The sequence below is a fragment of the Megalops cyprinoides genome, chromosome 9 (genome assembly GCF_013368585.1).
Source record: "Megalops cyprinoides isolate fMegCyp1 chromosome 9, fMegCyp1.pri, whole genome shotgun sequence".
Classification (NCBI taxonomy): Eukaryota; Metazoa; Chordata; class Actinopteri; order Elopiformes; family Megalopidae; genus Megalops; species Megalops cyprinoides.
This window is the reverse complement of record NC_050591.1, coordinates 38,285,165-38,303,603: the sequence shown is the minus strand read 5'-3', so window position 1 is coordinate 38,303,603 and position 18,439 is coordinate 38,285,165. Positions and strand designations below refer to the sequence as shown.

Sequence of the window (18,439 nt, the reverse complement as noted above, 5' to 3'; positions counted from 1 at the left end):
ACTGATGGTGTCCACAGCACTAGCAAACACCTCTGCGAAAGGAGCGTTTTCTTATCAAGCAGGTTTTCAGGAGAGTAACTCGCTGCCTGTCGATGTAAGTCAAATGGGTTGAAGACCTTCCCCTTCAAACCCAATGGATGAAAAGAAAAGAAAAAGGGAAAAAAGTTAACAGAGTCTGTCTCATATTATTCTGTCGTAGTATTTGGCTTTGTGGCATCTCGAATCTTTAGCTACTTATGATTTAATTATTTTTATTTGTATTTTGTAGTTATTTTTCATTTGAAAACTATGTATCACAAATATCGTATTTACTATATTGTAGATACTATTTAGAAAACCATAAATAATTTACAGTTTTGTAATATTTTGGAAACCATATCTTATGAATATAAGAGTCATAGGTATCCTAGAAAATATTTTGAAAGCCATATCTCATAAATAACTAATTTAAAGCATTATGAGTAAAACTTTTAGTAGACAGATAATTTTACTTTTGCTTTGAAATCCATGTATCATGCACATACATTTCCTATATTGTAGATAATATTTTGAAAACCATAAATATATTTACAGTACTCTATACAATATTGCAGTGTTTCTTAATTCTACTCCAGGAGCCCCCCTGTCCTGCATATCTTCTTTCTATCTTTGCTCCAAACATGCTCTTGATCAAACAGGTGTGCTCAGCTAATCAAAAATGCCACTGATGAGTTCAGTCAGAATAAGATTCATAAGTACTCTGGGAATGTTTTGAAAGCCATGTCTTAAACATCCAGTTCACAGCATTCAGAATAAAAAAACTAATAAAAAAATCACTTTACAATCTGTGGTTTCCTGCCAGTTCCTTTCCAGTGAGCCAGAGGGGGGGGGGGCTTATGCTATGCAAAAAAATGCAAGAATTGCATTCATTTAAAAAAATCCACATTTGGATGAGCTGTTATCATTTTGTATTATTTTTATTTTATTTTTTATCTGTTAATTTATTTTTCGTTTATGCAGAACATGTGTTAAGAGATGTAGGACCACAAAAGGCTGTTTTCTCTGATGCTGGGGCAGACAGTAGCATACTTTGGTGAATGTGAATGTCTCAGTTTCATCACTGTCTCATCACATGCTTGCACTCAGAGTAATGCATCCAGCATTTTCAGCTCTGCACATGGACATTACCTCTCAAAGACATCCAGACAAAAGCACTATCCAGCTCAGATTCCTGTTCATGCAACTGTGAAGAACACACTCACTGGACAGCCTGTTCTCTCACACACTTTAATTCTGGGTATAAAGTTTTTCGGCTGTAGCCATCCCTATGTACATATTCAATCTGTCTGAATAAAAACTGCTGAGCTCTAAATGAATCTGTAAACGCCACTCCTCAACACTCCACTTCCTCTTCTTTTTACTTCCTTCATTGAGAGAGGCTCTTTCAGACACTCAGGCTTTTCTCTGTATCACCGTCACACATCCCTCAGAACATCTCAAAAAGCTACAGTCTGTTTTTAAACCTACAGAGAAATTTATTAAATAAATGCAGAGTATGTCTTCAACTCCCCCTACCCCATACAAATACAGATAAAATGATATGTACACTTCCATAACTGCAGCTTTAGCTTTGTTGTTTTACATGGTGAGATTCCTTCAGTTTTCAAAGGAAAGATGTGGGAGCATGGAGGGTATTAGTCTGACATTGTTCCATTGTGGGCTTTGGAGGACAGGGGGTGATCGGGCATGGCCCAGAGTTTGGGGTGCTGACTCCATTTGGGAGATTCCTCAATAGCTCCTCCGAATCTCATATGCTGACCAAGGGCCAGAGCCCTCGTCCTTGGGCCAGGAGGAGGTGTCAGTGAGCGGGGTGGAGGTGCTGTCGGAGTCCTCCATGGAGAGAGAGGGTAATTTGGAGGGCAGATCGTGGGGGGCAGTCATGTAGGTCGGGCAGGCATAGCTGGAGGGGGTGGGGTAAGGGTTGGAGTAGTGCACCTCGTCCAGGGAGTGGAGGGAGTAGCTCTGAGAGGAGAGGGCGGGTGGCCGGCTGGACGTCCTGTAGGGGGAGGGGCTCCCTGACTCCACGCTGGCCACAGGGACGAGGCTGTCAGAGCACAGCGCCTCCCCCTGGCCCACAGAGTCTGTTCCAGGCTGGTCCCACGTGTCTCTCTGCAGGAAGGACCCAGACAGTGAGAAAATGGAGGAGTGGAACAGCGGGAGGAATGGTACAATCATACCGGATAAACTAAAGTACTTTATTTCTACTCTTGTTCCTGTTTGTATTAACGCACTGGGCTGCCTTGGGGTGGTTACGTAGTCATCAGAACACTGTGCATGTTTGTTCTCTGTGCTGAGTGTGTGCTGTGCTGAGCGTGTCTGTGGATGGGAGTGGGGGGTAGAGGCTGGGAGCAGACAGCTGTGAGACTGAACCCCATGCCAGCTCTGCTGGTGTGATCCTAAGCAACAACAACAAATACACACAGAAAGAGTATAATTTCTCACACACTTTAGGTGAGTGTGTAGTGTATCACACACTTCAGGTGAGAGTGTAGTGTATCACACACCTCAGGTGAGAGTGTAGTGTATCACACGCTTCAGGTGAGTGTGTAGTGTATCACACACTTCAGGCGAGAGTGTAGTGTATCACACACTTCAGGTGAGAGTGTAGTGTATCACACGCTTCAGATGAGTGTATAGTGTATCACACACTTCAGGCGAGAGTGTAGTGTATCACACACTTCAGGTGAGAGTGTAGTGTATCACACGCTTCAGGTGAGAGTGTAGTGTATCACACACTTCAGGTGAGAGTGTAGTGTATCACACGCTTCAGGTGAGAGTGTAGTGTATCACACACTTCAGGTGAGAGTGTAGTGTATCACACGCTTCAGGTGAGTGTGTAGTGTATCACACACTTCAGGTAAGAGTGTAGTGTATCACACGCTTCAGGTGAGTGTGTAGTGTATCACACGCTTCAGGTAAGAGTGTAGTGTATCACACGCTTCAGGTAAGAGTGTAGTGTATCACACACTTCAGGTGAGTGTGTAGTGTATCACACGCTTCAGGTAAGAGTGTAGTGTATCACACACTTCAGGTGAGTGTGTAGTGTATCACACGCTTCAGGTGAGTGTGTAGTGTATCACACGCTTCAGGTAAGAGTGTAGTGTATCACACACTTCAGGTGAGAGTGTAGTGTATCACATGCTTCAGGTGAGTGTGTAGTGTATCACACACTTCAGGTGAGTGTGTAGTGTATCACACACTTCAGGTGAGTGTGTAGTGTATCACACACTTCAGGTGAGAGTGTAGTGTGTGACACGCTTCAGGTGAGTGTGTAGTGTGTGACATGCTTCAGGTGAGTGTATAGTGTATCACATGCTTCAGGTGAGTGTGTAGTGTATCACACGCTTCAGGTGAGAGTGTAGTGTGTGACATGCTTCAGGTGAGTGTGTGGTTTTGGGTATTGGAAGGGGACAGTACCAGGAGGAAGTGAGAGTCTCCGGGGAAGGGAGGCAGCAGGGAGGATAGGGCAGAGGAGGGGAAGAGGGAGCTGCCTCCGGAGGAGAAGGCCGCACTGCGGTAGTCTCCAAAGGATTCTGGGTAGTAGCTATCAATCAGGGAGGAGTAGCCAGTCATGGAGGAGGGGTCACAGGAGAGGGGTTTTCCCCCCAGCGAGGGGGGGTAGACCTCAGCTGGGAACTGCTTGCTGGGGTGGCAGAGGTCGGAGTCGGGTATGAAGGGCCTCCTCATGCCGTAATACCCAGGAAGCACATGGGATCCTGCAGAGAGAGAGAGCAGAGGGATGGTCACTCTTCCGCTCACAGGCCAAACGGCCACACCCTCCGTCTCTGCACCAGACCAGCTGCTTCACATGAGAGAGTCACAGTCACAATGAAAAAAACATGGTGACACTACATTACTTTATTGACATTTTAGGAGACACAATTATCTTGAGTGACTTACATAGGCTGCCTGATGATGCTCTAATTTTTATCCTGAAAAGACACTTGGATCCTCACTTCCATAATTTGTATGTGTAGCAGATCTGAAGGTATTAGCCTCTGTCAGCTATGTGCAGCCTGTAACGCGGCTAGCAGAGCACTGTCAGCAGTGAGGTCACTCTCTCAGACTTGGTTAGCTAGCACTGCTGCCTGTGGTTAGGGGCAAACTGGCTTTAGCTCAACCATTGACCATTAGAGTCAGGTTATGTGATGAGAGCAGGGGTTTGGGTCTCGGGCAGAGTTGTGGACCTCTCTCACATACGCCACATGCTGGAATCACTCATTCCAATGAGGGCTCTAGTAAAAAGGAGAAATTATGAAATTAAGGGCTCCAAATAGATTCAGGGCTCATAGTGATCAATTGAGAGTGGCAATAGTAATGAGGTGATGTGTTATTATATTGATGACTCAGGCTAGTAATTAGATAGTGCCAATTAATAATTAAGGGTTCAATTTATGAAATTTTAGGGTTAGCTAAAATGCCTTTTATTATAAAATTGTGAGGATGCAATCTGCACTGTGGACACTTTTTTTTCCTTCCTGTTTTTGTCCTTTTGTCATCATGTTCTCCTCCACACAGTCCACAGCATGAGAATGTCGAGCTGCTAGGGCATTGGCTAAGCGGTAAACTGATTAATTGAGAAGCCACACCCTCCAGCTGTTAAAATGTGGGCTGTGAGGAGAGAGAAGGACAGGGCTGAGGGAGGGTCTGTGTTTTACTGACTGGGTTTTTATTATATGGTTTAGTCCTTGTTTTAGCCATTTTTACCTTTTTATTTGTCCATTTACCCTAGTTTTTTTGTACATCTAAATAGCTTTTTTAATTTCTCCTTTCTTTATGGAAGAAATATCTACCATTTTTACATAAATGTTGAATTGAAGACATTCTTTGTGTAGAAAGATGTCACAGCTGTAAATGAGCTATATAATAGAAAGGCTGGGATTCTGGCCCAGTGAGGCTGGAGCTCTTTCCTGAATCTGCTGTTACTGCTGTGAAACGCATTGTTTTGGGCTCTGCAATCAAAGCTCCTTCACCCTCTCCCAGTATGCCTGGGATGTGGCTGTTTTTCAGGCACTCGGTTGTGAAGTGTGTTGTGCTTTTTAGGAATGCATTTTTCAGGACATCATTGGGACTGGAGGTACAGGTAGACTCACCTGGCATCTGGACAAAGGCAGGCTGAGAAGGGCTTGTTCCTCCCTGCAAATCAATGGACGTGTAAGTGCTCAGCTCCTCAGCATGCTACTGCTACCTGCTGTTAGCAGGTCTTACTCAGTGCTAATGTACATCCATAACACATACATACACACATGCACACATACACACACACACCTACATACACACACATACACACACACCTACATACACATACACACATACACACACATATACACACATACACTCACACCTACATACACACACATACACACACATACACACACATACACACATACACACACATACACACACACCTACATACACATACACACATACACACACATATACACACATACACTCACACCTACATACACACACATACACACACATACACACATACACACATACACACACATATACACATATATACACATAGGGCCACACACTAAGAGAAACACTTGGACACACTCACATGCATAATCTTAGATATACACACGGGGGGGGTCAGTGAAGTCAGAGGTATAGATATGGGGAAAAAGCTTATTTTACAGTTGAGTAACGTATGATTTGGAAAAGGCAAAGCTCTCCATTACAGTTCCAATGAATAAAGGTGCGTGCTGCAGTTCCTCGGAGGCCTGGGCAATGCAAGGGAAGGACTGCCGTGTTCCTGTGTCTAACCGTGCGTCTCGCACCTGGGGCTCAGGCAGTGAGGAGCAGGGCAGCCGTGCAGGGACGCATGCATGCTGCAGCGGCGTTTCTCCCAGCGGGGTATGCAAAGCAGCTCAGACGGCATGCTTCTGCAGCTCTGACTGCACTGGCTCCACGCCCGCGTCAGGCTTAGAGCTGAGCCTCTGAGCCCAGTCGCTCCGCAGCAACAAAGGCAGCGGCTGAATGCAGCTGCACGATACTGCGCTGGACTTGCAGCAGACCACCGCACAATGTAACCAGCCTTACATGCCTGGGGTATCCTCGCTTCACCTCGGCAAAGAGAGGGACACTGGGGTGGGGGAGGTGGCACGCTCCCCTGAGTTTGCATATTGCCAGCATGAAAGAGCTGATACCAACACAGGTTTGGCTGGAAGACAAGCAAATTTTGAGGGCTGGATTTGAATGTAATTTGCCAATGCCAAGACTTCCCTGTGTGAGACCTGCATGCCTCCCCACTCCTGCGAAGGCTCCATATGGAAATCAGGACATTAATGTTATACGTGGGACGAGGGACACTGATCAGCCAGAAGAGCTCCCGACTGATCACCACTCACGTTCTTACCCTTTCACCCCACAGATGCTCATGGCCTCTCACGCCTCATCCCTGCACCCCCCCACAACCCCACGGAGCACTTTGCAAAGTCCGCATGAACAGTGTCATATCAGTGTCAAGATCTACTTGCCATTTCTGTGAAATTGTTAGACTTAAACACTCCTTATGGTCTGCAATAGTCCACATGCAAATGTATCAAAGAACCGCTTAGCTTTGCTTACTAAGAACAAAAATGCATAAAGTGTTTTTAAAGCAAGGGAAAGGTTTTTTTTCTGAGAAAAGTTGAGGATTTTATCACAAATGAAAAGGTAGTTGTTTTTTTTTGGATCAATGAGAATAATGACAGTCTCATTATAGGATGGTAACATAAATTTTGTGCACTTCTAATGTTAGCCAGCTGACTCAGGTGAATGAACAGCAGGCGGTAGATGCATGAGTACACAGCTTTGGGATTCTTCCCCTCAGAAGAATTCATCTGAAATAAAGATGGTTCTCAGAGGAATCAACCTTGATATAATGCTTTCCGGAATATTCCCCTCACTGTATTTCTGCGTACAGGAGTAGAGCTCCTCTTAAAACACTTAAGCACCAATACAATTCAGATTTATTAAAAAAGACCATTGTGATTCATCATACAGTAGAATTTTTAAGATTGTAAGAATAAACTTTATCATTGGAGTAGATTATGTAAGACAGGCTTTATATTATTGCTGTTGCCAATGTCATTCTTCTGTGGATGATGCAAAGGGCCTCTTCGGGGCTTTGTCCCCTGTCTAGACGTGAAGAGCAGAGATTTGTGGGCAGCGTGTGTCAGCATCTGCTGCTGGCCTTCTGGTATTTCATCTTTCACAGACAAAAGGTAGAAACTGGAACAACAGTAAATATTGAACAATGCGTATCCATAATCCAGAGTGAAAAAGCCCTCTGAGTCTCCCTGGAGTTCCCAGCAGGCTGTGTTTGACTTCCCTGCCTGAGAGACTGTTCCTTTCAGCATGGCCCATGCATGACCCCAGCAACCTCTGCTGTTTACACAAACCATACTTCCCTCAACACATAATTGGAGATATTACTACTGATGGCACATGCTAATATCATGTCCATACTCTCTGAATACTTTTGTTATATGTTATGAAAAGTTTACAGTGTTCCTGAACCTCATCAGACAGGAAATATGAGACAAGGATACTCTACTGAAAAGACACTTAAGTCATACAGTAGGTTCATTAATAAACTGCTTCAGTCATTACAGTCATGGAGGAAGAAATCTGAGTGACCACACCCTGTTTGATCCTTTTAAAGTAATTATGAAATGTCATGCTTTCCTGCAGATTGTTGACCTTTTAGACGTGGCATGTGGGTTTCAGAAGTAATGTTGACCGCTGTGTTTCACGGTGTTTTGCGGTGTTTCATTGTGTTTCACGGTGTTTCATTGTGTGTCGCTGTGTTTCGCTGTGAGCCTGGAGTTCAGCACAGGACAGAAGAGCGTGGCAATAGGGCCTGCAATTAAACCAAAACAAACGGCGGTTTCCAGGGCAGCCTCGCAGCCAGGGCGTGGGTGGGCCCTCACGTTGATTTAATGCAGATGGAAAGTGTGCTGAGGATATTAACCTCACGGAGGCGGTACTGTTAGTCTTAACGTACGAGTGGGTGACAGGAAATACCGCAGGGGAGTCACAGATAAAGATCACGCCATAAAGATACAGACAGACATCTTTACTTGTTCATCCTATTCAGGCTGAAACTGTTTCCTTGTGATGTCAGAAATGGCTCTGTTGATTTTCCTGAAGCATTCTTTTTGTTTGAAAATAATTGACACACTAACTGCGCAGACCTTGTATTACATGTTACTGGTGAAACTCAGTCTCTGAAAGTCTCTGTAAGAAAGTCTCTTTGGCTGCTTGTGGTCAAGAGGTGGCTCTCAAATCCATTCCACATGAATACAATTATCCATTTTCTTAAACTGTTTCAGCATAAAATTATGTTAGCATTCTCTACACAATAGCCTGTCATGAAACACTATTTATATTTGTGGCCAGTCAACAACTCCATGTTGGTTTTATACGGGTCATTTGCGCTAAATGACTGAATACAGGTGAATATTGTGGCAAGTCATCCAAAATCATTTCACTGCACAAACCCACCTCACCAGAAAACACCGCTCTGAATGTATGGGTATCTACTGTGTGGGCACAACACTAACAGAAGGCATTCTGCTGTAAAAGGCATTGCCAAGGCCTGCAGATGAAAAGCTTTACCTGTTTGTGCAGGTAAGGGTTTAAAGCACAGCCTGTCTGTGTCTGGGGCAACAATGGCCACTTGTCTGTGGCTTGTAAGGGGGACAATGGCATTCGGCAGGTGTGTGTGAGACTGGCTTTGCATAGTCAGCCTGCCCAGACCCACAGGGCCTGCATATGGGCTGCAGGCATGGTCATTAGCAGCAGCAGCATTGTGGCTCTCCTCAATACAGCCATTCACAGCTTTAATCTGCTCTCGTCTTACCTGCGTTCAGGTATTTACCCTGGCAGACACACACAAAAGGAAGGAATAACAGCACTGGTACAGAACCACGAATCATTAGAATAAAAAGATAAGCCAAAATGTAAATACAGTGGAAGACAACATCTCCACTCCGCAGACTCCAACGGCCAGACCGCATGTGCGTCTGTGAATGCGGTCAGTACAACGAAACAACAGATTATCTGTCTGATGGAAAGAAAGAAAGAAAGAGTATGGAGGAAAGGACCAGGAGGGCAGTATGCAATAGGGGATATCATACTCACACTGTATCTGGGCACGTTGGTCTGTCTGGATCTCTTCTCCGCTAGAAGGTCTTTGACCGTATGCTTGACTCTGACACCCTGATAGACTCTTTTGGAGTACTCTGCAGAAACATGGCACTCATTAGATTTATCCTCCTCACACAAACACAAGCACATACTATAAGACAACTTATGCCCAAATCACAGAGTTCAGTATTTCATTTTTTCAGCTTTAACAACATATTATTGTAAGATATTCATTTTTTTCTGCCTCTGTTACTTTCATTATTCAAACTAATAAAAAATAGAAAATTAATCATCAATAATTCATCTTAAAATGCAAAAACTGAATAAAGTAAGAATAAATACATTACAACAATGAATTACAATATCACAATACATTTGCAATAACTATTGTACTATTGTGAGCAAAAGATCTGGAAGGAATATTCACATTATACACTATACATATAATACACACACACACACAAACACACATACAATATACAAAATACATACAATATATATCTATGGGTCACAAATGAGACATGACAACTTCTATGAAAATTAATATATTATGTCATTCTACTGTAGCATCTACCTCCAAACTGCATTGTTGCCAAATAACCCCAATGAGGCTAACCTTGCAATGTCTCTTACAGTGTACAGAATAGAGTGTAACAGAGAGAAAAAGTGACCCTTACCTTATGCACAGAAACGAGTGAATCAGAGTCATGAGCAGTAAGCCTCAGTCCAACACAACCTCAGCACAGAGGTCTGAGGTGCCACTGGCCTCTCAGATATACAGACATCGATATTTCAAAGAACATATTGCAAATAAATCTCCATATACAAATAAGGGGCAAATTTGGTTATCATTTTTTGTTAGTCAAAACTATATAGATAGAGGTGATATATCTAATATTGGTCAGAAGTTTTACATCATAAGGATTATTTCTGTGTCCATTTTTAATTAAAAGGGCCATGACCGTTAAAAGCAGAAATCAGATTTGATTTTTTTTATTGATCTAATGTTACATCTGTCAATGGCACTTTCTAACATATTTCTAATATTTCAAATCAGCCTTTTGATAAAAAGATGTGAACACCTTGGGTTTGGGTGTTGTTTCAATGCATATTTAGCTACAGAGACTGCAGGGGTCATGAAGAGTGAGCCATGTGTTTCAACCAAAGCACAAGAGCACTGCAGGTAGATTCCTCTTACAGCAGATTCTTAATGTGTGAATGAACCCAGCCATTAAGGACTTTGATGTTTTCAGCAACAATTTCAAGACATTCCTACTTTCATGTTGCTTTCATACAACTAATTTCAATTAAATTCATTAGAAATAAACTGTACGTGGGGCCAGACTAACTCTGCCTCAGCACTGGTACATTACAGCTTTAACACTTCACCTGTCAACTGGATCATTTCAGTCAGGGACACAATTCCAAGTCTCGGGTCCAAATTTCAGTCTTGAATAAAATAGCAAGCAAAGGCTCATTATCACCCTCAGTCTGAGATCACGTTGTTTAATCATGCAGTGTGTCTGAAACAGGGATTGGACTGCGTCCAGAGTCCATGGATGATTCAGATGTAGATTTGAATAATTTGCTGGGAAAGTTATGAATCATTGAGGAAAGTATTACACTTCCGAGGAGCTGTTTCTGGGAGATATTGCCAGAACACATTTTCAGACTACAACCGAACAGGACATTTGAACATTTGGGATAAAGCTTAGAGAATTCTGTAGGTGTGAACTCCAGAGAATCTTAAACAGCACCTTTTTAGCACCAGAGGGAAGACTTCATTTGCCTTTTAGCCCAGTAGTCTAACCAGCTTCAGAAGCTGTTGGTGCCGATGGCCTGTACTCTGGGGTATGTTTGTGAAAAACATGGAAATTCTAAGACAATGTTTTACAACATTGTTCCTAATGGAGCAATGTGTGTTTAACCAAATGTCTGAACACTATTTTGTAGGTGCTTTTACTGGTATACTTCAGGATGTGTGAGTAGCATTACTGTATGTTACTTAGTCTCCCATTAGCCCTGCACTTGATACAGATTTGGACATGTGTTCTTTTTTGCTCTATGTGTGATCCCTCATCTGCATTGTACATCATTTAAGAGTTATTAAGTTTGTTCGAAAAAGCCAGCCTACGATTCCTCTTATTATTCCACCGGACGTCCCAGTAGGCATGCTACAGCGACCACGGGTACAGACCGGCGCCGGGACATAGCTTCCGACTCAGGGTTGACAGCCGTCACTCATCTAGCGGTCCTTTAACGTCACGCCAGATCTGTTCACACATTTTTGTTAATATTATACCTGTTCTTGCTGGCACAACTGGCTGAAAATAATATGTGCTAGCTAGCGCATCACCGACTTGGCTATCTACCAAGCGCTTTAGCTGGCTAACCTATAAACTGGTGTAAAGCAGCTCGCTAGTGCCTTGGCTAGTGAAATAATTACCCAGATATCGAATTAGCTAGCTGGCTAACAAGGCAATGCTGTCCGTAGCTTGCATGTTGGATATGTACTTAGCATGTTAGTTAGCAGGCTAACAAACTGCCTGGTTCAAAATGAACTTCCTGATGTCCGCTCAGGAGGGCCTCTCTCCAGCCAGCTGAGCAAAGTTGGTAGCTCTGGTAAGTACTATATACTACCATGCTCATCTCTTTTATTTTAAAGTTTGTCCTGAAACTTTCCTTTCTACTTTATTGTACCTTCATTGTGAACGGCAGTCGAGGTTTGGTGTGCGCAATTAAAGAAAAATGTGTTGGTAAAGGACGCATTCCCTCTCATACAGATAAATTGCTTTAATTTGTTTCATTGTTCTAAGCCCTACAATTAATTTACCAACTAATTAAATTACCAACAATTCATAACTTGTGAGGTCCTTGCTGCTTGCTGATGCATAAGCCGAGTTTGGGGGTTTATGTGCTTTCTTCTTAAAAGGCATGAGTTTGTGTTTGGTGGCTAGTCTTATAAACGGGTGAAAATGGCTGGAGATAGTTTCCTTCTTCTTCTTGGAATCCCTATTTATTGTGGTTGGTGCAAAATTGAGCGCGTTCATAAAATTACACCTGAGTATGGAACCAGGCCTGACCCTGCACGCCGGTTGAAGCAGCGTCTGAGCTGGGAGGTGCAGTGCTGTCTGAGGCAGATACACATGTGTATAAACTGAACTTTATTTTTCCTTTTCCTCTTGCTTGTTAAAGTTTTTGAGGACTTCCTGGAATTTGTTTTTTTTTTTTTTTTTTTTTTTTGCGGAACTAAGACTTGTAATTTACGAAAGTGATATTTCGTATGCTTACTTTTGCCACAGTATTGCGCAAGCAAAACAATCCTGGAAAACTTGTAATGCTTCTGAAATTGGTTAGGTAGTTTATAATACAGTTCCTTGAATCTAATCTGTACAACTAATTTAGAGTCCTTAAATTAATAAAATGTATTTACTTATATCTTTGTTGCAGTGTTTCATAATACCTGCAACTAAGTACACATTTGTTCTACAATTGACTTGTAGAAAACAACTGTTCATTGTGTAGAGTTATCCTAGGCTCAAACCTCTACATATGTACCTAATAATTAGCACAAGCAGAAGTGCTTGATCTTTCATCTTGAGTATGCTCTAATGCTTCTCTTAGTCTGTAAACATGGATCCTTAAGATCTAATTCTTCACCCCCCCCCCCCCCCCCCCCCCCCCATTTGTCCTCCAACGAGCAGGCGCTGAATAAAGATGAGCCAAGAATTTGGACTGGTCACACATTTAGAGATCATTGTCTTGTTTCCATTTTTGTGCAACAGAATTTGGCTTCCAGTTGTACGAGAGGACTAACATGCGGTCATGAGTAAATGAGTCAGTGATGACCAGTTCACATCTGAATCACCCTTCAGTAACTCAGCACACGCCGTGGCCTGTGTTGGCCTGGACTGAGAAGTAATGCTGTGAGGTTTTGGTCATAGATGTAGGATATTGGACTACGACTGCTAGATATCAGACTACAGTGTATTTCATGACAAAGTGTAGGTGTCATTAGTGGGTTCGCTAACCGGCAGCGTTGTGAGAGAACATTGTGCATACTACCAAAAGTACAGGAACAAAAACACGCAGCTAAACTCCAGCTCATGGTGTCATCACAGCACGCTCCTACATTCAGAGTCCTTTCTGGCTGGGACGCAGTGTGCCGTCAGGGGCCAGGGTTCTTATTGAAAAAGGAGATGAAAACTTACAGCTTAGGTTTGTGATTTTAATAATGCCACTAAGTGCATTTAATTGCTGTTTACGGCTCCTCACTTCTCAGCCTGACTCTTGAATTCAGACCAACTGTAGCATTTTGTGTCATGTGCTGGAAAGGAACTGTCTTCATGACTAACTGTATCGCATAAAATGTTTAGCAAAATGTTTACGTACATTTTACTCTGTTCCCATAGTACTCATTTCCTATAGCAGGGTCAGCAGCTAGATTCACAAAATGATGTTTGAAATAGCCTCTGAAGTTGAAATTTGAAAATTGAAACTCTGACGTAGATAGCTGGAAATAGCTAAATTAAGAAATGTACAAATTAGATAATGTAGAATTAAGAAATGTAGAAATCGAAAATCAAGCACTGATGCTTAATGCACAGAAATGTAAAGAAACAATCAGCAATTAATAATACTAATTGTGTTTGCGTTTCTTGCACTTCATGCTTTCATATTCATAGTTTAATTTGATCCATGATACACTGAAAAAAGTAATTTCTCAACCAAAAAATAATTTAAAGATATAAAAACTGCAAGCTACTCACATGTACAAATATACACTGTCAGTGTAATGAAAAAGTTGCAAAACCTGATGTGCCATTAAAATGATAGACATTCATATGAAGCTGAGTACAGCAGACCGTTTTGGACACATTGCTCCACACTAATGGAACAAGTACTGTTACAGTTTTCCTTAATGTATTTGGTCCTGTGTTTTTTACAATTTACAAGATTAAGAGAATATATCTAAAATTTTATTGTCAGATAAATTCCGAACTTAGACATCTTTCCTATGAATATTATACACCAGAGTTGGAATCCTCTAGACAGCTTACTTGTAAGTTATCATTCAGTGCACCAAGTAAATCAAGTTTCAGTACTTGCTTGAAAGTGATTTTATTATTATTAGTGTATATTCTTATTAATGGTATATATATTCACTATTCATCCAGTGGTGGATTTTCTGATATGAGACATTAGTATGGAGCTGAAAGCATCAGGTCTCATTTATAGAGCTGTTCTGAAATAGCTTTAGGAAGCATAAATCCTGAAACAGGAGCAGGCTGTATTTGCAGCTGAATATATGATAGGAAATTACATGCAAAAAACTGCATTATGTAAAAGAAGGGAACTTTATGAATGAGTTTTCAGATAAGTGGGCTCTGCATTCTAACCAGTCATGGAAATCAGACCCCTGCACAAACCCATTAGCTTCTGATAAAACCATTTCTCATTAGTCAGATAGGATGTGTGTGATTCCCTGTTTGCTAATGGCTGAGAAATCTCTCAAAGCCTCACCGCTCCAGTTTTAAGGAGAATGTTTAAATCAGAATAATTCATCTGGATGTGTAGGAGTAACACTTTATTTATTAGTGTCTGCCAGTTTAAACGGAGTTTTCAGATAATCATTTTCAGATTTGACCACTAAATGCAACTGCAGAATATAATTCTAATTTCATTCCTAATTTTAATTTCTGAATCTAAAATGTTTTAGAAACCTGGGATTGCACATTCACTTCCAAAAGTCACAATTACAAAAGCAAAATAGATTTCAGTAGATCCATGTTGATTATTTCTTTTGTCTTTTTAAGTGAGTGGGAGTTATACTGCCTGCCTATACTATAGTGTTACAGCAGAAGGACTAACATTATTACATGAGATACACACACACACACACACACACCCTTCCCCAGCCTGGCTTGCTGTACAAAGCCTGCATATCATCCATTTACTGATGCAGCACCTTGCTCAAGGCTGCAACACATGGGCATTAAACTGGCAACCTCTGGGTTGCTAATGCTAACTAATTGCCTGGGTTTTTGTGTCTATGTATTTCGACTCTTGGTATCTATCTGACTCTCTCTGTCGGCATCTGTTAGTACTTTTGTGCCATGTCGTTCTTGTCCTGAGATAAAACATTCACGCGCTTCTGTCATATTCCCAGTGATGATGCTTTTCTTGACTGCACAATTCTGAAGAATAATTTTCAGCTACTTGCAGTTTGGCTTACCTGTTTCCATGGTTCCCTTGTTATGAAAGTCCGTCTGTACAGTTGGTGGGCTGTAGTCCCTTAAGGTGCAGAGCAGGCTTCTACTGTGGTGACTTTACTTCCAGTGATGGATGTTAGGAAAGACCATGATAGCTAAGGCAGACTGTGACGCTGTCTCTCGACCTTTTCGCATTATATAGCAGTCATATTGCAGCTTTTGAAGTGACCTTTATCCATTTGGATAAATGCAAATGATTGGCAGGACGTTTTTCTGTCATTTGCATCTACATTCGAGATTAGCACAGAGGAGATGAGCTGCCTTTTCCACTCATTTCTTCTGTGTTGTTGTTATTATTATTATTATTTAAACAAAATTATACGGCCATTTACTGTAGGGTTTACTCCTATCAGGTACCGAGTGACTATGTGACAATTCTGAGAGCCAGGTGAACAGGTGTTTTTCATTCAGTATCAGAACACGATTAGCACACACACACACACACACACACATTATTCCGCCAGATTTACACTCCAGCATTCTGCTAGAACATACATGGTGGGAATTTTGTGTGCTAACTCTGCACTGCGGACATGAGGCATAGTCTCTCTTTACCTTCCACTTTAATCTTGGGCTGATTTCTTCTGTGATTTCTCAGATTGAAGCAGGTTTTTCTCCCTTCCTTTGGATAAAATCATTTGTGTTCTGACATGCTGTGTTTTCTCTCTTGCCAAAGAGACTTACAGTCTGCAGAACATCAGTCAAAATCAGGTCAAACATTATTTGATCATCTTCTCAATACATTTCTCACAGAGCAATTAACCATCAAATAAAAGAAAACAAAAGTTAAATATATATAAATATACCTATATATTTAATTTAAAAACTCACACCACAGGTAGACGCTATGCTTGCATTATACGTTGAATTACGTAAATAATTATTGGATTAACACCAGGTGGTGTGTTTTTTTATTTGGTGTAATAACTGGTGGACACTGTAGGTGGTCCAGTCATTTTTGCTGGAGTTTTACAGAAATAACAGCATCTGCATGAGTGCGCCCGGGGGTAGGCTTTGCCCTAACACTCTTCAGCAAATGGCACGCTTGTGTGAGCTATCACAGAGGATAATGATGCTGAAAGCATGCTATTGATTTTGATTTATTGCTTCAGTTCAGCTCCTTCACTGAATCAGCCTCACAGTTTCCCCTGTGCTGGGGTTTCCCCTGCAGCTTTAAAAGGCTCGTTGTGAAGGCAGTGCACGCTTGGTGCGTGTTTTTGGCCGAACGCACCGCACCTTCACAGCCATTACCTGTCTGACACCTCCCTGTGATATACTGTTGTCATGCTCTGTGCTTAGGAGTGGTTGCGTTTAAACAGACTGTGCATTGAAATATCCTTGGAGTGAAACATGTGCGTCATTAATGGGACAGAACATAGCGGGGTGGGGGTTAGAGCTGACGAGCCCCTCCGTGCCGCCTGTCGGTTTCAGAGCGACAGAGTGACGGCCTCCTCAGGCCAGGCTGAAATGTGCTGCCGTGCGGGCGGCCACACTCTGAGGCACTGGAGCTGCTGTCTCGGGCTCTCAGAGCAGCAGCGCGGTGTTACGGTTATTTAAAATGGGTCCCTCCGCATTTACATGCCATCGGTCTGTTCAGAGCAGTACCCAAATTCACACGCACATCAAAACGATCACATTTGGATGAATGACTCCCAGCAATTTAGGAACAAATCGCTTAAACACTGCTGGAATGGAGAGCCTACAGTTATTCACAGGAAGTGGACAACAGTATGTTTGGGTGGTGAAACTCACTCAAATCATTTGATCCACATCTGAACTTCATAAATCCATAACCCATAATCCATAAAGCATTGATTAGCGAGGTGCTGGGTAGAGATGAGTATGTAGAACAGTAGTATCATGGGATACATGGGAGTCTCAGGTTCAGAAATATACGTAAAACTTGCTGTTGCAGGAGACCATGCCAGCACAGCAGTCAGAGTGAACGAGTGAGAGAGAGAGAGGGACAGGGATGATCCAGGACCCAGGCCGCCTTCTAGGCCCTGCTGTGCTTTGATGGAACCAGCCTGTTTCCAGACTACTGTGAGATTCCTGCTGACTGGATGCTGGGGTTGGGACTTCAGGAACAGACTGGATTCCAGTGCGGGCATTAGGTTGATGTTACCTTTTAAATGCATTCAGTTCAGTTCAGTTAAATGCAACAGTTTGTGCTTAAAGAGTGTCTGTGATGGTAAACAAAGAATGTGTTAGAGTCCATTACAGGTAGTTATACAGTGAGCTGGCTTGTGGATATGAGCCGTGAACTGCAGTATATTACAGCTGTATGTATTATACAGTGCAGTGCAACCACAATGCGCTCTGTTCTTGGCTTTGAATAACAAGTTTAAGAAAGTGCTGCTTTTTAATTGTCACTTATTTTGTGGTTCCAGAGATGATCAAACTCAGAATGCTGAGTATGTAACGAAATATTTCAGCACATTTATGATTGTTATTGCAACATTAGCAGAAAGCTCTGCGTTGCTGGGTTACAGTGTGCCTCTGAGACCTGACAGCAGTGGGACTCTACTGTCTTTTTCTCACCCGTGTCACTGGCAAGCGTGTGTAGCTGTTACCCTTTAGGGGGCAGAACCCGTCGCTCAGGTTTGGCTGAGTTTGGGGCTGGGAGAGTCGGTTATGGGGCAGGCTGGAGGTGGGAACCCCAGGGCAGGCACTCCCGGAAGAGCCAGGCCAGTTCAGCACTGCCACATCCTGAGAAGATGTCAATGAGATGGTGAGCGAGGTGACCTGCTGCATGTCAGGAGCCCACAAGAAGGAAGAGCTCAGTGTAAATAAACAGGAAAACACTGACACCAGCTGAGGGAGATGCCTTGCTATAGCCAACAGGAGAAAACACATCCACACCTTTATTTTACTGCTCTGAGCGCTTGAGCACTGGTCCTCACTGTGTGCTGCTTTTTGTTCCAGATGTGCTGTTAATTAGCTTTCATGGAGCTGCTAGCTCAAATCCTGATCTTAATTTGGCATCC

At 42.5% G+C, this 18,439-nt stretch overlaps 1 protein-coding gene across 1 annotated transcript; it reads right to left on the bottom strand.

Moving 5' to 3' along the window:
- Positions 1–1,767: 1,767 nt before the first annotated feature.
- Positions 1,768–18,206, bottom strand: LOC118783853 (uncharacterized protein C11orf53 homolog). Its single transcript, XM_036537810.1, has 5 exons — positions 17,994–18,206; positions 9,175–9,306; positions 5,133–5,175; positions 3,457–3,755; positions 1,768–2,148 (listed from the first exon to the last, which is right to left on the bottom strand). Exons 1-5 carry the CDS (start codon positions 18,204–18,206, stop codon positions 1,768–1,770), a joined length of 1,068 nt encoding a protein of 355 aa, XP_036393703.1.
- Positions 18,207–18,439: the final 233 nt, after the last annotated feature.

Bases quoted from the DNA above. Each gene is read 5' to 3' on its own strand.
- LOC118783853 (XM_036537810.1), bottom strand. From the start codon at position 18,206: ATGCAGCAGGTCACCTCGCTCACCATCTCATTGACATCTTCTCAGGAT. The intron at 3,756-5,132 runs GTGAGTCTACCT...CTCTCTCTGCAG, and splicing joins TGCCTTTGTCCAGATGCCAG to GATCCCATGTGCTTCCTGGG. The intron at 2,149-3,456 runs GTACTGTCCCCT...TCCTTCCTGCAG, and splicing joins GAGACTCTCACTTCCTCCTG to AGAGACACGTGGGACCAGCC.